Source organism: Podarcis gaigeae (assembly GCF_964106915.1).
Source record: "Podarcis gaigeae genome assembly, chromosome: 5".
NCBI classification, from domain to species: Eukaryota; Metazoa; Chordata; class Lepidosauria; order Squamata; family Lacertidae; genus Podarcis; species Podarcis gaigeae.
Window position 1 is genome coordinate 84,376,292 of NC_139681.1, and position 22,620 is coordinate 84,398,911.

The window sequence follows — 22,620 nt, forward strand, 5'->3', positions numbered from 1 at the left end:
CTCGTTTGCTTGGAGGTAGTAGGCAAACCGAGTGAGGTAGGAGTCCCATGATTCAGAGGCTGGGGGAAACGGCGGTAAAGGCACAAGTGAAGCCATGGTTCCGATGCTGACATGGTGGGCGATGGATGGAACACAGTGCTCTAGCCAGTACAGTCAGCTCTGAACTGAGTTCTGTTCAGTGATTTCGCTCAGTGTTTCAGCTCAGTGATTCCACTCAGTGAGTGTCCGAATCTGGCTGTGCTCTGATGTCCATCTGATCCCACCTTCGTCGCCAGTATTAAATTGTGGGTGGACATAGCAGTCGACACAGAAATTTCTCCAACTGGTTCTTTATAGTAAGCTGGAACTGAACTGAACTGAACAGCTCAGCTGGCCTGCTTTTATAGGCAGCCGGCTGTCAACGTTGTAACAACAACAACCCAGGGTTTCCCGCCTAAATTAACTTAAGTGGACCTGAGTGAAAACTATATACACAATACCCCTGGTGGCCAGGGTGAGAACAGATACACTCCCCTCCAATAGCACCCATGTGTTGCCATGCCCACACAGCAGCTGCTTTGTCTTATGCCGTGCCCCCCGCCCAAAAAACATACCCTTTGTGACTGGTGCTACCTCAAAATTCCAAATGTGTTCCCTGCCCCCCCCCAAAAAAAGTTGAAAACCCCTATGTGTAGTTTAATAACGTCCGGAGGGCCCCAGGTTCCCCATAATTCTTCCAAATGGAACTGTGCTGCACATATTAAACCATCACGCTGAATGGCCCTTTCCCTTCCTCAGTATTAAGGCAGTTCAAACGCGGCGTAATTTTCTTCAACTCTCCTTGAAGCTCCCTGCTTGATAGTTACCTGAATATGGGATGTTGTAATATTTATTTTCTACCTAGCTTGTACTTTGGGAAGCTCCCGCTGGGAGGTTTTTTTCAGTCCATGTAGCTGCAGGACTTGGGAGTTTGCTGAGCTCTGGTTAGCCGTGTATATACATTTACATTCCCTGGTGCAGAGCACAATAATTTCATTTCCAGGGGCCACTCTTCTTGTAAGAAGCGGACAGTGATATTTGGTTTAGAAATGCTTTATTAACATGAAAAGCAAACAAACAACCAAGTGTCACCGGAAGGGTAAAGTGCAATCTAAAAAGAATACAGTCCTACATCTATTTGAATTGTAGAATAAAATAGAGAATGCATCTGAACTCTGTCTGAACTGACTTATTACAGAAGAATGTATTACAACCAACAGTCAAACAAATGTATAGAATGATGGAGTTTATTTGTGATGTTTTGGAATGACAAAATTCCAGGTACTGATACTACTACAGACGGATAACCACTTTTGCTTTATTGTAACGGATTGATAATTTTATTGCTTGTCTTTTTGTGGTATTTTATCATTTCACCCTCCATATTTATTTATTTTGTTTAACCCAGTGCTTTTTTTCTTGGGGGGCAGGCACAGGGGTATGCATACCCCTAAACATTTTGTGAATCTTTGTACTTTTGTCCATTTACTGTATTTATTTTTCCCAATTTGAACTATAAAATGGTGGTTTTCTTGAGTCAAAATGAGAGTACCCCTAAACATTTTTAAGGGAAAAAAAGCACTGGTTTAACCAATTTATGAACCGCTTCCTAGCATGAAGCCACTGGAGCAGTATTCAAGACGAAAGTGGAATAAACACCAAAAACACCTCCAAAAAGACCTAAAACTATTAAATGGTTTGCATGTTTCTACAGATGTAAAATTAGCATTCCGAAAGTCTTCTGAAACAAAAATGTCTCCAGTGGGCACCAAAACATCATGGCACTGGGGCAGCAGGTACAGTGGTACCTCGGGTTACATACGCTTCGGGTTACAAACTCCGCTAACCCGGAAGTAGTACATCAGGTTGAGAACTTTGCCCCAGGATAAGAACGGAAATTGCGCGGTGGCAGCATGGCGACACCAGGAGGCCCCATTATTGAAAGCGCACCTCAGGTTAAGAACGGTTTCGTGTTAAGAATGGTGGTAACCCGAGGTACCACTGTATTAAGAAGCATTGCTGCAGAACACAGCTGTCATGATGACTAGTAGCCATTGATGGCTTTATCCTCCATGAATTTGCCTCAACCTCTTTGAAACCCATCTAGATTGGTGGCCACCACTACTTCCTGTTGGAGAAGGTTCCGCAGTCAAACTATATGCTGTATGCTGAAGACAAGGCAGCACTTGGGAGAGGATCTTTCACTGCTTCCAAATATGCTTTTAGGGATTTTCCGCTCAGCTTCTATTTGAAAACAAACTAAAAAAACAACAACAAAACCACACATACACATTGGAACTGGCAAGATGGCTGTATCCCGAAGCAAGCCTGTTCTTCCCTCCAATAAGTCTATCCCCAAAGACACAGAGAGATCCCTGCACAGACCTAGTTATGTGGTGAGAGCGATGTGCTTCCCAACAGCCAATTTCTGTCTAGTTTATCATTACTATGGATTATATTTTGTAATAACGTTGAGGCTTATCGAACAGAATCACCAAACAGAATGAGATTACCTGTTGGTAAATTGGGGAAAGGGGCCGTCAACACACAGAAGACTGTATTTTTACAGCAGGAAAAGAAATATGACCAAGATTAACTGCGGCTTCCTGTGAATTTCCCTTGTTCTCTTGGCAAGGATTAAAAAGAACCACCAAGAAAGCTCATTTTAAGGCATTCCCATCTGAGCCGTGTGTGTGTGTGTGTTTTATCCCTGCTTAGAAGCAAAGACGTTATGTTTCTTCACACCTAATTGTAATCGTATCCATTAATTACGAATAAGTCTTCAAATTATCCGGTGTCTTTAGATGAGATGGGATGAAAAGATTTAAGGCACCGAAAGGTATTAAAGGGAGGGGTGTGAGGAGAGGAACGAAGCACACACCTGAGAGGTTCTCTACAATGCTGAATGTAATGAAGGACACAGATTTGATATTTTTCCCTCCACAGCAGGAGCAATGGTTCATCTGCCAGAGGAGTATTGGCCAGTGCTGAAAGCTTGCAGGGGTTAAAGGACCTGTTGTTAAGACGCTGGCTGCATTCACATGGCAGCTTATTCCATTTCCTCGATGTTCCCTTAACTGTTAATTTCCACATTATATCTGAACTTCCACATGATATAAAAACCACTTCTGGAAAACTAATGGCCTGCAGTGCAAGTATAATGCTTATTTCTGTGTCATTGCCAGGGGGGAAAAAACCACCCAAAGCCAGTTTAACCCAGATAATCACCAGAGAAAAGTGATGAAATTTGGGATAATATACCAGCATAGAGTTCTGCGCTGTTATTATGGGGAGGAAAGACACACACACATGTCGAAAGGGTGGGAGAGTAATGACATTGTCCAGTGACATTTGTTGTTGCATCGCATCACGCCCCCTAGTGTGAATGAAATGTAGCCTGTCATGCCGATCTATCGGTCAAAAAGCCACAGTTCCATAATGCGACAGGTACTGCAGTGTGAAAAGAATGTTAGACTACGGGACAGAAACACTAGCATTATAATATGGAAACATAGCACCATATACCCCATGTCTAAATGCACACCTCTGACATCATAAAAAATATCAAATTATGAATGATGTAATGTCTGGTAATGCAAAATAACTTTGTATAACTCTTGGACAGCTCTGGAATGGGAGCCTGATCAACCCGATAGAAACCTTTTTAAAAAAATGTATTTACTTCAACATGTTGCTAAATGATACAGACTCTGAGATGAGGACGGCAGCATGAAGCTCAACCTGGATAAGAAGAGGATATAACTCATCGAGGGTATCGTTTTGGCAAAATAAAGATCAGCACTCAGAGAATGAGTTCCGTGTTTGTGAGTGTGTGTGTCCTTTTTTGGCCTATAAAAGAAGCTATTGGAAACATTATGTGAAAATGAGTGATAGTGATGAAGACACAGAAGGACCTGTCTTAATTTATCCTCTATTCCCAGAAGGAGTCCCATACCATTCACTTTGGGTGCTGTTGGACCATAGCTCCCATCATTCCTGACCATTGGCCACGTTGGCTGGGTCTGATGGAGGGCCACAAATTCCCCAGTCATAGCCCAAGAGGCATTTCCTTCCGAGTTATCTCTCCTTTTTTGGAAACAGAAGCTTGTCAACAATCACAGGTTAAATGTCCCTAATTCTAGAGCTTCTTTTTGTTATGGAAAGCAAGGAGAGAGTGTCGTTCTCTGAGCACCAAGCCAACACTGGCTTTTCAGTATCAGGAAAGACACCTTGACTAAAGAAGGATAGGACCTTTTTTATGTACGCTACCACAGCAGCAAGAATTCTTCTGGCAAAGTATTGGAAGATGCAAGAACTACCTACTCTGGAAGAATGGCAGACAAAGGTGATGGACTTTATGGGACTGGCAGAGATGACCGGCAGAATCCGCGACCAGGGGAAAGAAACAGTGGAAGAGGACTGGAAGAAATTTAAAATATATCTTAAAAATTGTTGTAAAATTGAGGAATGTTAAGATGTCAAGGGGTAAGAAGTAGAGAATTACAGCTGTAACTAACAAGTTTATGGAAACGTAATGAAAGGGAACTAATAGATAAACTGACTAAAGGGTTGCTAAAGAATTCCAAAATAAGGATGCAGCGAAAGGGAGGTATGGGGAAGTTGGAGGAAAGAAGGTCTATGAATATAAGATTATGAAATTATACATGTTTAAATGTTTTGTAAAAAAAAAAAAAAGAAAGACACCTTGAATTGGCATACATGGGAGGAATGAAAGAGCAAGCAAATGTCCTCATGTGGTCCTGCGATGCTTTGCAGATGGGCTGTTGCCTGCCTTTTGCACATCAGCTGGGGATTTCTCAGGACACACATGGCTTTGACTTTGAATGGGTTTTTTATTAGGCTGCTACATTTGGCAAGTATGGCAATTGGGGCCAAGGTTATGGATATAATCGCTGCAGTCGGCTGTTAGGCACAGTCAGTGCTCTGTAAGATGGCATCTGTGCAACGCAGTCACATTATAATACTATATATCTGACTACAGAGAGAAAGAGAGAGAGAGAGACGGTTAATCCTAAACATACAATATGATAATGCAAAGATAATCTTATTCAGAAAGAAGGAAAGCTAGAATCTGCGAATATCTGCTGTAATTCACAATCAGGGGCCAGCAAATGTTTTCAGCACGGTGCTGGTCCACTGTCCCTCAGACCTTGTGGGGGGCTGGACTATATTTTGAAGGGGGGAAATGAACGAATTCCTATGCCCCACAAATAAGCCAGAGATGTATTTTTAATAAAAGGACACATTCTACTCATGTAAGGCGATTGGGCCGGATCTGGCCCCTGGGCCTTAGTTTGCCTACCCATGTTCACAATGCTCTAGATAACTGATTTAGTACGCCAAGTAGAGAACCTATGTTGACCAGTGGAACTGGCAAGAAAATGTTGCAATATATTCTCACCTCCTAACAGGGCTGTTCAGGGTCTCAATCTGCCGGCCGTGTACTTCTCCAGCACATCGGTCTATCCTACCTCCTGAAGTTCCTGTTTTTTCTTTTCCAATTGGCACTTGACATTCCATGGTTACTGAACATATTTCCTCCTTGGGCTGTTTTTTGGGGGGGAGGCAGGGAAGAAGAGTTTGGATTTGATATCCCGCTTTATCACTACCCGAAGGAGTCTCAAAGTGGTTAACATTCTCCTTTCCCTTCCTCCCCCACAACAAACACTCTGTGAGGTGAGTGGGGCTGAGAGACTTCAAAGAAGTGTGACTGGCCCAAGGTCACCCAGCAGCTGCATGTGGAGGAGCGGGGAAGCGAACCCGGTTCCCCAGATTACGAGTCCACCGCTCTTAACCACTACACCACACTGGCTCTCAGGTTTGTTGTTAAGCTTTAAATAACTTTTAGTACTCCTCCAAATTTTAGGCGTCCCCTTGGCATTGGCATTCACCACCGACTCCAGTAATAGAGGAACTTGTAGAATCATAGAACTGCAGAGTTGGGATTGAGCTCAAGGGCCATCAAGTCCAGTGCCCTGCAATGCAGGAATCCTCATACACACAGATCTCTCTCCACAAAAGGTGACCAGTGGAGATTGGATGGTGACAGAGCCATGAGACAGAGACAGACACAGGCAGGGAAAAAAAGTCGGGAGGATCTGCAGCTTCTGCCTGTTGAGGAAAGAGTGCCTTCTCCTTTACTGCTGCCGCTGAAAACCAATTGCTCCACCACTGTGGAGTATGCAGAAGCTGCATATCCATTCTGGATACAGTGGTACCTCGGGTTAAGAACTTAATTCGTTCTGGAGGTCCGTTCTTAACCTGAAACTGTTCTTAACCTGAAGACCACTTTAGCTAATGGGGCCTCCCATTGCTGCCATGCCATTGCAGTATGATTTCTGTTCTCATCCTGAAGCAAAGTTCTTAACCTGAGGTAATATTTCTGGGTTAGCGGAGTCTGTAACCTGAAGCGTCTGTAACCTGAAGCGGCTTTAACCCGAGGTACCACTGTACAGTCTTTCTATTTTTCCTCTGTTTGTCAGCTTCTCTTGATCCCCCATTTTCTGAAACCCACCCCCCGCTCGTGCCCATGCCTCACTGTAATAACTGGAAGAAGAGAAACTACCAGATCATACTTCTTTTGAATATATATATATATATATATATATATATATATATATGCAGGTTTTGGTGTCCTCGGGTGTCTTCCCGTGTAAAAGTTGGGGTGTCTAGGCGACGTTTCGACGAGGTCTCACTCGTCATCTTCAGGCACTGGAAGGTTTCCTCCCCGTAGAGGTAAGATATTTGCTTTCGTAGATTTTCACGGGTACAGGAATGCAGGTTTTGGTGTCCTCGGGTGTCTTCCCGTGTAAAAGTTGGGGTGTCTAGGCGACGTTTCGACGAGGTCTCACTCGTCATCTTCAGGCCTGAAGATGACGAGTGAGACCTCGTCGAAACGTCGCCTAGACACCCCAACTTTTACACGGGAAGACACCCGAGGACACCAAAACCTGCATTCCTGTACCCGTGAAAATCTACGAAAGCAAATATATATATATATATATATATATATATATATATATAAAATGCTCTATGTTACAGGAGGGTTTTTTTGCTAACAGAAGATATCCGGAGAACAAGGGCACATTTCCTATAGAACATCCTAACCAAACTTCAGAAGGCTGGTCTGAACTTTAGACCTTTACACATTCAGCTGCCATGATTAATGAGTGCGAGGAAGTACATTCCAATTTTGTGGGGGGCTAAAATAGCTTCCAAGAGCCTGGTGAAAACCTGGATCAGCACATTTCTGCCTCTGTACCGACTCATCTGTTAAGTACTAGGCAGACTGTGATGAATTTATCTTTGCCAGTGTGAAAAACCCTGTCCTGACTATTAAAATGTAAGCAGACTTGCAAAGGCTCCAAACAACTAGATTCTGACTGCTCTGAGGAGCAAAGATATCACAGAATCAAAGAGAGGGAGGTGGCCTTGTAGCCCAGGATAGTCCAGCACCCCAAAGCCTCCCTCTGCTTATTAGTAGGGCGATCGCTCCAAGCAGGAGCAGATAAAAAACAAGTGAATTAAAGCAAATGAGGAACATCAACAATGAAATCCTCCACCTTGTCTCAGCAGGTTGAAGGTCTGTCTAAACAGGAAGGTCTTTACTTGCTGGCACAGGGAGCTAGGAAAGTCTCCCTGGGAAGGTCCCAAAATCTGGATGTAGCCACTGAGAAGACTCTGAGCAGGAAATTCCTTCCTTCCCTGACACGTCTCTTTGAAGAATGGATTTTGCTGTTCACATTCCAAGTATTCATCCTAGGTGCTGACTCCCTCTCTGCTATTCATTCATGTCTTTTCATGCTCCCACAAACTTCAGTGGTCTGCCCAATCCATTCCCCATTCCTATTATTATTATTATTATTATTATTATTATTATTATTATTATCATTCCCCAGTTTGACAGGGCAGTTTGACATATAAGGGTTAAATTGCTCTTTTTTCCTCCTACATTTTCTCCCTACCACCACCGCTGCCTAAAATCAAAGCAGAGCATGACCTAGGGCCACAGACAGGTAGCCAAGAAGAATATCATGGCAAGAGGAAGAACGACTTGACCCCATCGGTTGGCAGCTGCTCCTAAGCTTTGCTTTTCTCTTACCTCTTCCCTCCCACCCACTGCTTACTATAACAAAACACCTCTGAGCAGTTCACAATAAACAGCCTGAAAAAGCTATTAAAAACACCCATAAAAACAAACTACACACACACACATATACCATTTTTTCAAACTAAGTGTCAAGATTATGTGTTAATCCCCTGAACAATGGCAACACATGTTATGTATTATGTTTCTGAGATTTTGAACCTGTAAAGCAGGGATTGTCTTGTCTTTTAATATATATGTAGCATTTGGGAAAACAGGCCCTGGCTAGCCCCTTCCACAAGCAGGTTTCTAAGCACTTTTACCAGGTTTCCCACTTACAAGTCTCCCTCAGAAGCTCTGCAGGCAACGTTCAAGGGTGTGGCATCAATGCAGTCAGCATTGTATTTCTCCATGGTTAGCTTTTAAGAATGGCTGGAGAGGGATTTGGACTCTATGGCCGCATCCACGCCATGTATGTTGGCATCCGTCTGTCTCAAAAGGCAATGAAGTGTGCCTCTGGGGGCAAGGCCAAGCCACTAGAGAGGCCTGGCACCTGCTGTGGGCTGCAGACCAATAATTCGTAACTGCTGGCTCCTGTGTTGTTTTTAGCACCAAAGTGACATCTTTGGGGTGCCAGTCTGCGTAGTGTGAATGGAGGTCCTGGGCTGCCCAGACAACAACCTCTTGGCCTCGCTGATGTGGTCCAAAGGAACATTGGCACCAACTTGGCTGCAGGAGTCGCCAGAAGGCACCATCCAACACTATTAAGGAACTCCACTCCAGATTTGTGTAGGGTTTACTCCTTAGCCTTTTCTTCTCTGGAATATGTCCTGCAAGGCAACAGGTAACAATACATTGAAAGCACCATTATACCACTTTAACGACCATGGCTTCGCTCAAAGAATCCTGGCAACTGCAGTGGTTCACACAGTGGTTGAACAATCCACCCCACTTCCCAGGGAACTCTGGGAATTGCAGCTCCATGAGGGTAGCTGGGGTCTCCTAATAACTCTTACCACCCTTAACAAACGACAGTTTCCAATATTCTGTGGCGGAAGCCATGACCTTTAAAGTGGCACAACAGTCCTTTAAAGGTGGGTTAAAGCCTCAGCGCCTAGGACTTGCCGATCGAAAGGTCGGCGGTTCGAATCCCTGCGGCGGGGTGCGCTCCCGCTGCTCGGTCCCAGCGCCTGCCAACCTAGCAGTTCGAAAGCACCTCCGGGTGCAAGTAGATAAATAGGGACCGCTTACTAGCGGGAAGGTAAACGGCGTTTCCGTGTGCGGCTCTGGCTCACCAGAGCAGCGATGTCACGCTGGCCACGTGACCCGGAAGTGTCTTCGGACAGCGCTGGCCCCTGGCCTCTTGAGTGAGATGGGCGCACAACCCCAGAGTCTGTCAAGACTGGCCCGTACGGGCAGGGGTACCTTTACCTTTACCTTTACAGTGGTACCTCAGGTTACAGATGCTTCAGGTTACAGACCCAGAAATAGTACCTCGGGTTAAGAACTTTGCTTCAGGATGAGAACAGAAATCATGCGGTGGCAGCGTGAGGCCCCATTAGCTAAAGTGGTGCTTCAGGTTAAGAACGGTTTCAAGTTAAGAACGGACCTCCATAACAAATTAAGTTCTTAATCCGAGGTACCACTATACAGTTGTGGCTTATAGTTCCCAAACTTCCATTTCATACCCTCCAACATTTCTCTGATCAAAATAGAGATGTCCTATTCCATAATATTATTTTTTACTATTTATACTCCACCCATCTGACTGGGTTGCCCCAGCCACTTTGGGTGGCTTCCAACATATATAAAAACATAATAAAACATTAAACATTTAAAAACCTGCCTATACAGGGCCACCTCCAGATGGCTCGGGGCGGGTGGTCAGATAACTCTATACCCTCCAGCATTCCTCCAATGAAAATAGGGACATCCTAAGGAAAAGCGGGACATTGCAGGATCAAATCACTTTCCTATCTGTTATATCATAGCCATGGACAGACCCAGTCAGCATAAGGCCTGAGTATCTTTGAATAAAAAGAATATACTATAAATAAATTTCCCTCATTAGCATCCTCCAGCGAATGAGGCTTTCCATGATTAAACGTTAATGTATAAAGAAGTGCTAATGGACATTGCTAGCAGCTGCTGCTGCTGATTCAGTGCAACGGATATCAGAGAAACGTCTCTGGTTCCCCAAGAATTTTGGATTTTATGTATATATAAAATCATTACGGAAGAGCACAGAACTGCAGACGGTGCACTGTTGCTAGAATCACATTGTCCACGTTATTGCTGCTGATGACTGTTTAGCAGATTATCTGGGGGGGGGGGGGAATGCTGATAGCCACAACTTGGCTGCCTGCTCAGAAAGTTTAGATACTGCCATGCCATGCCAAAATGAAAGAGGCTGTGTAGCACAGCACAGCGTTTTAAGAAGTCAGACCCAAAGAAGAAACAGGTCATATCTGCCTGGGCTTGTGATGACCTGTGCTCTCTGGAGAGCGATTTGTACACAGCTTGGGATCAAGCCTGCTTCAAACTTGGCTGTGTTAATAAACGGCCAGCTATAAGGGGAAACATACTTTAAAAACTGGATAGTGTCTTATGCAGAATTCAGATCCTGCTGCTTCATCGTGCATCAGCTGAGCATGTGTGCAGCCCTTTTAAAAAAAGTAATCACTGAGACTAGAATAATAAAAATGTGTAAATGATGCAGCAATGCAATTATCAGTCAAATCAATTAAATCTTATTTATTAGACACCGCCGTATTTCAGTGTGAGCGGAGGAAGCAACAGCTTGTCAGAGAAAGCACCAAATCACCCAGTTGCAGAGTTATTAGGCTGAGAGAAAAGGTGGGAAGGTACAAGAGTGGCAGGCAGTCAGGTAGAATCTTTTGCTCTCAGGCCCAGCGCCAACACCTGGTATGGCAGGGGAAATGCTAGGACCCACAGGCTAACAGCAACATCTCCTTTAAAAAATAAAAAATAAACTTGTTTAGGGACTGAGAAGTAGTGAGAAGCTCCTGGCTGTTTACATTACTCACATTACCTCTGTGATCCAGCAGCATCCTGGGGAAAGAAACATGGCGGTTGCTGCAGGTACTTCACCTGCTGCTTCCCTTCTTAGTACAGGTGTGAGCAACACTGCTTGCCCCAAGTGCAACATCTGCCAGTGGGGCAGTGGATGTGCTGGACTGTCGTCTTGCCTCTGTAGTGGACTGGACAAGAGCCAACAAGCTGAGGCTCGATCCAAATAAGACTGGGACACTATGAGTTAGGTGGTTCCCTAGACCACATGGATGTCAGGTTGCCTGCTCTTGATGGGGTTACTCTCTCTGAAGGAGCAGGTATGCAGCTTAGATGATCCATGGCTGTCGCTTAAGGCTCAGGTGGTATTGGTGGTGCAGAATGTCTTCCATCAGCTTGGGCAGGTGGCCCAACTGGACAGAGATAGCCTTCTGTTGTCTATGCTCTGCTAACCTCCATGATGTTCATCCAAGCCCCATCACCCACCCTTTTGTAATCTTACTTTGGCAAGATAAACCATGGTATTGCTAGGCAGGCCTGACTGTCAATTATTTTCCAGAGCTTCTTCAAACATGGTCCCAGCCCAAGAAAGCTGAAGGAAAATAGACCCTGCAGTTATAAAAGGCAGCGAAAAGGAAAGTTTTGTAGAATGGATTCAAAATCCACATATACTTTGTTTTCTTGGTTTTTTAAAAAAATGCAGAAATAGTAACAGTATATTCTTTTTCAAAATCTCCTTTTTGTTTATCTCGTCATCGCCAATGGACTGAAGGATTTTGTTTTTATTTCTTACCCGTTTGCTAGCAAAGGAGAGCAGCACATAGGCTGAAGCAATAACTGTCAAGGTGCAATCAAAACGGAAAAGCTTGCCATTTGAAAATTTCCATGAGAACTTAGAAATGCATGAGAATTGTTTTTCTCTTTTTCCTTTTATGGTTTAGATCAGAAACAATACGTTCTCTTGTATATAGCTGCTTCTTGAAGTGCACATCGTTCCTTTCAAATATCCACTTTACGAATCTTCTATAATTACCTGGAGTACTTGAGAGCATTCAAAGTACATAAAATAATTTACAGAGAAGCTAGAAACGAACAGTACATGCAGAAATGGTTTATTCAACCTTGCTATATGAGGTGCAGAGAGACTATTCAGCAGGCAACAGCATTAAAAGAAACCACACTTCCATCTCCCCCTCAAAGCACATGTGACCTTAGTGTGATTCTTATTACTTTTTAAAGGGAGTCTCTGTCTCTTCCCTTTTGCGACTGGGTGTCAGGATTGGCCAGCTTCCCCATAAATACAATGGACCCTGAGTGGAAGGCAGAGAAAAAGTTATTCAGATGGGAACTTCCAAATAATTGCAATAATTTCATTTTCATTATGTTTATCTGGACATCTCTAACCTGACCTTCAAGTGCATGGGTAGACAAACTAAGGCCCGGGGGCCAGATCCAGAAGAAGAAGAGAAGAAGAAGAAGAGTTTGGATTTGATATCCCGCCTTTTACTCCCTTTAAGGAGTCTCAAAGCGGCTCACATTCTCCTTTCCCTTCCTCCCCCACAATAAACACTCTGTGAGGTGAGTGGGGCTGAGAGACTTCAAAGAAGTGTGACTGGCCCAAGGTCACCCAGCAGCTGCATGTGGAGGAGCGGGGAAGCGAACCCGGTTCACCAGATTACGAGTCTACCGCTCTTAACCACTACACCACACTGGCTCCCTAAAGAAGACCAATCGCCTTCCAAATCCGGCCCATGGACAGTCCGGGTGTGTTTTTACACAAGTAGAATGTGTCCTTTTACAGTCATACCTTGGGTTACAGACACTTCAGGTTGTGTTTTTTTGGATTACAGTCCGGCCAAAACCAGGAAGTACCAAAATGGGTTACTTCCGGGTTTCGGGGATCTCACTTTGCGCATGCGCAGACGCACCGCTGCGGGTTGCGTACGTGCATCCCGCACAGATCACATTCGCACCCCGAGCATCCACTGTATTTAAAATGCATCTCTGGGTTATTTGTGGGGCATAGGAATTCGTTCATTTTTTTCCCCCTTCAAAATATAGTCAGGTCCCCCACAAGGTCTGAGGGACAGCGGACCTGCCCCCTGCTGAAAAAGTTTGCTGACCTCTGTTCTAGTGCCTATGTGGGCACTATGCAAAACCACTTGTAACAAATAAAAATAACAGCATCTCACAATCAGTCATGAGTATTTATGCTGCACTTTTCTCAATGGCTCCAAGCCATAGCTGTCAACCGTCCCTTATTTGGCGGGAAAGTCCCTTATCCCAGCGCCGTGTCCTGCTGCTGTCCCTTATGGATGATGTCCCTTAAATTTCCCAGGTTTCAAAGGAAGCAGCTCCTCTCCCTCCCTCCCTGCTGGCCAGGGAGGAGGGAGGCTCCAACTGTGTTGCTTGGCTGCATTGCTCACCCAATAAGGAGTCTAAGAACGACTGGGGGGGTGGAGCTTGAATGCTTTGTGCCGATCAAATTGGCCGCGTTGCCTGGGGACTCGCCTTTGCTCAGCGCTTCCCAGCGGAGAGGTGACGGTGGTTTTCCTTGCTGCATCCCCTTTGCTGGGTTGCTGCACTGTGGGTGTTGTGACGTGGGGTTTGTGATTTCAGCTCTCTTGACATAATATGCTGGAGACAGTTCTCTAGTAACACTTCTTTATTAAAGCAAAGAAGACTGAGACTTGAGGAGGGGAGAGCTACATTTATAGGGACAGGGAACAAGCTAGAAAGGATACATTTTGGAGGGAACAATATCAGGCAATCACAGTCCTGCCTTTTGGAGGAAACCAATAAGACAGAGGATCCAAATACAGCAGCTTAAATGAACCAATAGTAGCTGTACCCTCTGGAACCAAAAGGCAGTTACTTTACCCTAATGCAATACAGACAATAATAATACAGATATAAAATCCTTTGACTCAATACACAACAGTGGGAACCACCGCTTGAGGCTTTGTTTGGCTGCTGGCTGGGCTTTCTGTAAGTTGACAGCTATGCTCCAAGCACTGCATGTTCATTGGGTTTTATCCAACTAAGTTTTCCTCAGAGTAGCTGCACTAAAATGAATGGACCTAAGTTGGCCATATGTCTATTGACTTCAATGGCTCTACTCTGAGTAAGTGTAGCACTGGACACAACCCATGGTCATTGCAACAGCCCTGAATTGTTATTGGTTTGTCACAGGTGGAAGGGCTGAGACTGAGGGATAGTTGTTTGCCTGGTGGTGCCTGCCTTATAATTAGTATCAATATATATTTATTTACACCCCACCTCCTTCCCTGGTGGGATTCAAGGTGGCTTACAGATAAAAACAAGAACCGCTAAAAACAGAAAAATCAGTCATTAAAATATAATTAAACATTGATGGAATTAAAAATATATAACATATATAACATCTTAAAACGTACAGATAATTAGAATAAAAACAGCATGGCACCAGCCCTCTGATTAAAAGCAGTCAATTCCCAAAGGCCTGTTGGAACAAGAAAGTCTTCACTTGCCAGCAGAAGGACAAGGAGGGAGCCAGTCTAGCTTCCCCAGGGAGAGAGGTCTAGATAGCTTGGACCTAAGCTGTGCCTTGAATTGTGCTCAGAAACAGACCGGTAGCTAGTGGAGCTGTTGTAGCAAGAGAGTCGTTTGCTCCCTATGACCAGTTCCGATCAACACTCTGGCTACAGCTCTTTGAGCAGGTCGAAGTTTCTGAGCACTTTTCAAAGGCAGATCCATGCAGACTGCATTAAAGTAAAGGTAAAGGTACCCCTGCCCGTACAGGCTTGACAGACTCTGGGGTTGTGCGCTCATCTCACTCTAGAGGCCGGGAGCCAGCGCTGTCCGCAGACACTTCCGGGTCACGTGGCCAGCGTGACGAAGCTGCTCTGGTGAGCCAGCGCAGCACACGGAAACGCCGTTTACCTTCCCGCTAGTAAGCGGTCCCTATTTATCTACTTGCACCCGGGGGTGCTTTCGAACTGCTAGGTTGGCAGGCTCTGGGACCGAGCAACGGGAGCACACCCCGCTGCGGGGATTCGAACCGCCGACCATGCGATCAGCAAGTCCTAGGCGCTGAGGTTTTACCCACAGTGCCACCCGCGTCCCATGCAGAGTGCATTACTGTAATCCATATAATATTTTTATTCATTACAATACAGTTAGAAGGCCAATTACTCAAATACCAAATTAAACAATTTTGAGTGACTTCCCATGTGTTGAATTTCAGGGTACACAGTTTTTATTTCTTCCTGCTTCCCTGATCTTGATTGATCCAATTACAACAATTCTGATCTACTGTAATCCAAACAGGGTGTAACTAAGGTGTGTGTCACTGGCACAGAAGGAGCTTTTAAGCTCTCCACCTTGTGTGCAATTAATTTGCAGGATTTCAACCAATTAACTTTCAACCATGCAAGGTTGGACTTGCACAAGCAAGACGTGATCATGCTTTACGGTCTTTTCAGCCTTCGCCCAAAAGATTGTGATCCTATGTGCAGTTACTTGGGAGCAAGTCCTTTTAGAGTTAAACAGAACTTACAGCTGAGTGTGGGATTGCGGTGTAAGATAATGAAGCTATTTTCCATTTTAATCCTTCTGCAATGTTTCCTCAGCACATGTCAAAGAAATGTTTTGGCATACCTAACAAAGGTGACATCTTTTGGGAGTATAGTCAACACTAGAATTTATTTTTTTAAAAAAAATATATATATTATTGTGCATTGTTTTTTCAAAATGCATTTCTATCCTGCGCCAATGACTAGGCTGCAATAATGGTTTTACTCCTGATTTATTCAGGGGCTCTGCCTCTTCCTTTTCAGTTCACTTCAGCCTCAGGTTAACCCGAATAATGCAAGCAGAGTCTGAAGGAAGCTAAGGTCTTACCAGGGCCTTTTCAACATTGGCTCCGGCCTAGTGGAACGCTCTGCCTCATGAGACCAGGGCCCTGCAGGATCTGATTTCTTTCCGCAGGGCTTGTAAGACAGAGTTGTTCCACTTGGCCTTTGGCTTGGAGCCAATTTGATTCCCTCCCCCTCTTTCTTTTTCCTTCTCCTCCTGTGATGAGGCTGCATTTTAATATTTTAATGTTTCAATATTTTAATGTTGTATTTTAATCTTGTTTTTTAAGCTGTATTCATTCAATTTGTTTTTATTATTGCTGGTTAGCTGCTCTGAGCCCAGCCTTGGCTGGGGAGGGCGGGGTATAAATAAATATTATTATTATTATTATTATTATTATTATTATTATTATTACCTCTTAAGATCCCCAGAATTCTCTTAGGAGATATATGCAAGTAAGACAATTAAGTTATTTATCCTACAAACAGAATGCAGCTTTGAGTCCCTCCTGTGGCCCTTTCACCTCATTAGATTCGGTGTCCTCTCTGCGCACAATGTGCATGTGAAAACAGTTTGCAGTATCACACAAGTTGTATAAAACACACAACGCTTTTCTTCTTTTTTTTCACCTCGACTCTCCTCTCCTTTCCTCTCCTGGCTGCTGCCAGTGTTCTCTTTGTGGGGCAACTCAGAGCTGTCCAAAAAACACAAAAAACCCTCTTGTGGTCTGGTGCTCTATAAGACGCACCAGACCACAAGAGGAGGAAAACCAGGAAAAAAAAATTCTGAATCTCAGAAGCCAGAACAGCAAGAGGGATCGCTGCGCAGTGAAAGCAGCAATCCCCAGTGGCGTAGCGTGGGTTGTCAGCACCCGAGGCAAGGCAAGTAATTTGCACCCCCTAACCCATGGATTTGCGCCCCCTAACCCTAACCCCCAGATGTTGCGCCCAGTGCGGCCGGCCCCCCCTGCACCCCCCACGGTACGCCACTGGCAATCCCTCTTGCTGTTCTGGCTTCTGTGATAGCTGCGCAGCCTGCATTCGCTCCATAAGATGCACACACATTTCCCCTTACTTTTTAGGAGGGAAAAAGTGAGTCTTATAGAGCAAAAAATACAGTACCCTGGGGAGTTTTGCGCAAGACAGACCTAGAAGGATTTGTATTTATTATTGGCAGCAGTTGCCAAGGGAGACTTGAGTTTGCTCCTAGCATTAAAGGACCAGCACCCCTACCCACCCATGCCTTTCACAGCAGATCGTTTTTGACTCACTTTATTTTAATTTCCATCTCTTTTTGTTGTCGTTGTTCAGATCTATGCAATTCTATTTATTGTTTTGTTTCACAAAATGTATACAGTACTTGATTGCTGTAATCTATCTCCTCAAGCTGGGCACACCCTGGCTGCAGGAATATCAGGTCTTCCCACATAGGGACTCACCAATCCTTGAGCCGCAGAGACTTTGCAAAGCCACTTTGGTCATGCCAGATGTTTGCTGGCTCAAGCCTCAACCTGCCCCTTGGGTCTTTTAAACCTTAAAAAGACAGTCTGCTTACAGATTAAAAGTCCTCAGAAGGAGCAGGGCTGGTGTCAAGGATTGCTAGCCCACATCCTTCGCTGCTTGTTGATGTGCCCTCTCTCAGCGTGCAAGCAGCAACAAGAGCAAATATATATATATGGAGACGCATCTTCCAGTTGCCTCAAGTTCAGCTGTTATGGACTGAGAGCAGAGGATGAAGACAAGCAAATGGGCAGAAGAAGAAGAAGAGTTTGGATTTGATATCCCACTTTATCACTACCCGAAGGAGTCTCAAAGCGGCTAACATTATCCTTTCACTTCCTCCCCCACAACAAACACTCTGTGAGGTGAGTGGGGCTGAGAGACTTCAGAGAAGTGTGACTGGCCCAAGGTCACCCAGCAGCTGCATGTGGCGGAGCGGGGAAGCGAACCCAGTTCCCCAGATTACGAGTCCACCGCTCTTAACCGCTACACCACACTGAAGGGACAAAGAGGAGGGGAACACACTCAGTGGGAAGGCCCACTATGGGTATCTTGCATAAAGCCCCACCCTCTCAAAAAAGACACCTGGATCCAGCACTGATGTAGGAGGTTGGAAGTGCGGTGTAGTGGTTAGAGCCTCAGACCTGGGAGACTGAATCCCTGATTGGCCAGGAAGCTCACTGGCTGACATTGGTCCAGTCACTGCTTCTTAGCCCATAAGCACCCTCACAGGGTTGTTGTGAGGATAAAATGGGAAGGGGGAGGGGCATTTACATTACCTTGAACCCCTTGGAGGAACGGTAGGGTATAGATAGATTGATTGGTACCTCACAGGAAGGTTACTGTCGGACATCAAGCTAAAATGCTTCTTTTGCCAGTGAGGCTATCCTGCTCTCGCCACCATTTGGAGGCAACAATTTTAAATACGTTTCATTTTTACATGCCAAATTAGAGTTTAGACACCACCGTGATTCCCAAGGCTCTAATTCTGTTGCGGCAAGGTTACCAAGAGCTTTGATAAAGCCTGTCTGCCATCGCGATGACAAATTATCAGTAATTCAATACGAAAGTTGCCGTAACAAAAAAAAAAAAAAATACTGATTGTGTAATTGCTAAAAATAACAGTAATTTCCCTTCTTTATTGCAGTCACTATTATTTCCTGAAAATGAGCTGCCACTCATCCTAATCCTCAATTTAAAGCAGCGGGTTACTTTGAGACAGTTTGATTTCAGCAGGGAGCATAAAACAGTAATGCAAATCCCCCCAAACCCTCACACCTTACTTAAGAACAGGCTGTTAAATGTTATGGAGCCAATAAAGAATGGATTTTGTTCCCTATATTTTCCTATGGATAATGTTCCCATGGCAGCTGTCTGGCTGAGGGTCTGTTTAGAGACCCACAGCTTCTGTTTGGGGGGGGTGATATAGGGCAGGGGTGGGGAGCCTTTGGCCCTCCAAGTGTTGTTGGACTCCAGTTCCCATCAGCCCATGCCAGTGGCAAGAGATGGTGGGATTTTTAGTCCAGCAATGTAGGGGGCAGGCTGCCCATCCCTGATGTAGCAACTAACCCACGAATGGGCAGTTTTTACAAGCCCCCACCACCCGGCAACCCCCCCCCACCTGCAGCCAGCCCTTAAATGGAGTCAGATAATGTTGGTCCCAGGCTGGATGTGAAATCATGTCACATCAGACAATAGTTTTTAGAAATTACTATTATTTATTATCATCATTAATATATCAGTGTTTGTGACAGATTTCAAAGAATGAGAGAACAAGTCTCTGCCCCAAGTGGTTTGCAATCTAAAAAATACACAATAGGGAAAACAGCAGAGAAGAGGGAAGGAAATGATGGGAGGGGTGAAAAGGAGAAAAAAAATTACAATTATTTCAGTGGCTCCTACTTAGGCTTAGTTACAGTGGGGTCCGGGGACAAAAGTACTGATTGTGTAATTGCTTAAAATAACAGTGATTTCTCTTTTGCATTCAGCCACTGTTATTTCCTGAAAACGAGCTGCCCCATTTCCTAATCCTCAGTTTAAAGCAGCAGGTAAATTTAGACAGTTTGGTTTTAGCCAAGATCATAAAATAGTAATGTGCATTTCTACAGCTTTTACAAGAAACAGTAATAGATATTGTAGCGGTTTAACAGCCTATTCCTCCTTACTTCCTGTAACCTCTATGACAGGATTGCCTGGAGAAGTTGATTCTGTGGAAAGAGTTGCCAATCTTGTTGGGCCTGTGGGGACATTTGCAATTTAGGGGGAACTTTTTTGGGTATTGCACACATACCCAGCCACCCAGAACACACTGCAAAACTTCATCTTGAGGACAGGGTGGGATCCTGTGGGTCCAAGGGCACATGTGCACCTATAGTTGCCAGTGCCATATTGGTGATGCCTTTGCCCTAGGGTCTGGGCAAACTCCCTTACTGAAGGACTCTTCAAACCTTCTTCAAAAGCCTAAACCTGTAAAAGATGAATGCCTCAAAAATGTGTATCATAAAGGTCAAGGAGCTAGGATTTGCTGGCTGCAGCTTCCTATCAAGTGTATATTCAGTGAGTCGCCTGGTTTGTGGCTTCATAATGTGTGAAACAGCCCTGAGGTGACGTAACCATAGTTCCACACTGGCACTGCCAATTAAACTCCTCTCTCCAGCTGGGAATGGAAACAAACAAACAAAACCCATAAGAAAATCAGGAGGGTCAAAAAATTCATCAACAACAGAACCCAACAGACATAATCAGGGCTCTAAATTCTGTGAGGAGCCCACATGAGCATAATAAGAGTTATGGCCTATCTAATCCTGAGTCCTGTTCTCACAGATGAAACCTGAAATCAGAATCTGAACACAAGAGCACTGTTCAGACAGACAGACAGAACTACACACACACACACAAACACAGAGACGGGCTGCAGACCCATTCTCCCCCCTCACACAATGGTAATCATATCAGAGGAGAAGGTCTGGAAAAAGCTAATGTCTTCACCTGCTGAGAAGTGGTTTAGGACAATGGTCTTTACCTTCCAAACCCTTACCAACCAAGCCTCTAATAAACAACAATACATTGAATCAAATGTAACAATAAATACATTGCTTATCCATTTACCTGTCGAGTTATGTCTCAGGATAAAGAGGAATGGTCGGTTTGCCACAACCTGTTTGTGGGACAGGCTCATGATTGCTGTCAAATGCATGCCTGCAGTATATTTTTTACAAAGGCAAAAACAAGCACAAGGTTCAGACAAAAGGAAGTGTTTTTCAAATGAAAAGATACAGTAACAACCTAAATTATTAGTTCTGTCATAGCTACTCAGAAGTAAGTCCCTTTGAGTTCAGCTGTTCTTACTCTGCAAGTGGGTAAAGGATTGCATCCTAAAATATATACAATCCAAAAATAACAGCAGTAACGTATAGCAGCACTGAAATAGTAGCCCTAAATCCCAACAAGGAACAAGGTAAAAGATAAAGGACCCTTGGAGGCTTAAGTCCAGTCAAAGGTGACTATGGGGTGCGGCGCTGATCTCGCTTTCAGGTTGAGGGAGCCGGCATTTGTCCACAGTCAGCTTTCTGGGTCATGTGGCCAGCATTCTGGCACAACTGAACACTGTGACAGAAGCCAGAGCACACAGAAATGCCATTTACCTTCCCACCACAGCTGTACCTATTTATCTACTTGCACTGGTATGCTTTCGAACTGCTAGGTTGGCAGGAGCTGGGACAGAGCAACGGGAGCTCACCCCATTGCATGGATTCAAACCACCGACCTTCTGATCGGCAAGCCCAAGAAGCTCAGTGGTTTAGACCACAGCACCAAGGAACAGCAATAGTATAAGTCCTTAACTAACCAAATCCATGCTGACATAAAACATGGGTTAAGTCCCAGGGATCACTCCTAAAGCCAAAATCAGAGTCTTTTTTCCCAGATGCCTGCCCCCCTTTTTTATTCATTTTTATGTTTTTGCCAGGCACATAAAGCTGAATGCCCACAAATTAAATGTTTGTAAGTTGTGGGCTTGCTGTATGCTTTAAAGCAAGCAAAGAAGGAGCCAGGTAGAATAGTCTTGGGATTCTGTTCCATGGACCAGGTGCCACAACCTAGAAGTGTTTTTCTTCCCCTCTCTTTCTCTCACACACATCAATTCCTAGCCAACTTAACATCTATTGGCAGGGACGACTCTGAAACTGAACCATCCTGTGAAATTTGCACTTCTCTGAATTTTGTAATGAAAAGTCTCCAGTCAAGCAGTGGGGAGAAGAAGAAGAAGAAGAAGAAGAAGAAGAGGAAGAAGAGGAAGAAGAGTAAGAAGAGGAGGAGTTTGGACTTGATATCCCGCCTTTCACTCCCCTTAACGAGTCTCAAAGCAGCTAACAAGCCCCTTTCCCTTCCTCCCTCACAACAAACACTTTGTGAGGTGAGTGAGGCTGAGGGACTTCAGAGAAGTGTGTCTAGCCCAAGGTCACCCAGCAGCTGCATGTGGAGGAGCAGGGAAGCGAACCCAGTTCACTAGATTACGAGTCCACCGCTCTTAACCACTACACCACACTGGCTCTCAACATGCACATATTAGTGAAAATAAAATACAAATATGCATTGTATTAGGGGAAACTACTTGTAAAAAAATGTGCCTATTCGAGAAAATTGCATACAAAATGTTTATATTAGGAGAGATTCACACTAAAATAGGGATGAGAATTTTTATATATAAAAAAGCAAAGTGATGCAGAAATGTGAAGACTTGAACACTAGAAAAATGAAAAAATGAAAAGAAATCAAAATTGACAGTTTCAACCATCCCTAGTCTTACAATGGAATTTTGTGCTAGAAGTAGTAGGAATCAATGTAGGGATTTGAAGAGCCACATATCAGGGCGATGAAAAGTGAATGGCAGTGGTGTTCTGGTTAGAGATGAGAGGCACAGCAAGCAGAGGCCAGAGAGAAGAAATATCCCTGCAGTAGTCTGGGAACATGACCTGGACTTGCAGGCAAGAGAGCACGAAGGAAAGGGTGGGTACCTGCTGTGTTGTTGTTTTCAGAAGCAGTGATGTGGCCCATACAAGAACAAGGGCAGCGTTGGAATCAAAGAGCAAATCAAGGCTTTGTAGCTAATCAATAGAGAGAGTCGTGATT

At 44.4% G+C, this 22,620-nt stretch overlaps 1 protein-coding gene across 2 annotated transcripts in view; it reads right to left on the bottom strand.

Moving 5' to 3' along the window:
• Positions 1 to 12,285: 12,285 nt before the first annotated feature.
• The window catches only part of SERPINI2 (serpin family I member 2), a 42,867-nt gene continuing 32,532 nt past the window's right edge, over positions 12,286 to 22,620 (bottom strand). For both annotated transcript variants that reach the window (XM_083739679.1, XM_083739678.1), the window contains exons 8-9: positions 20,599 to 20,688; positions 12,286 to 12,465 (exon numbers count right to left, since the gene is read on the bottom strand). In XM_083739679.1, coding sequence (XP_083595805.1) covers positions 12,389 to 12,465; positions 20,599 to 20,688 — 167 coding nt within the window. In that variant the 3' untranslated portion in view covers positions 12,286 to 12,388. The remainder of the gene's footprint in view (positions 12,466 to 20,598; positions 20,689 to 22,620) is intronic.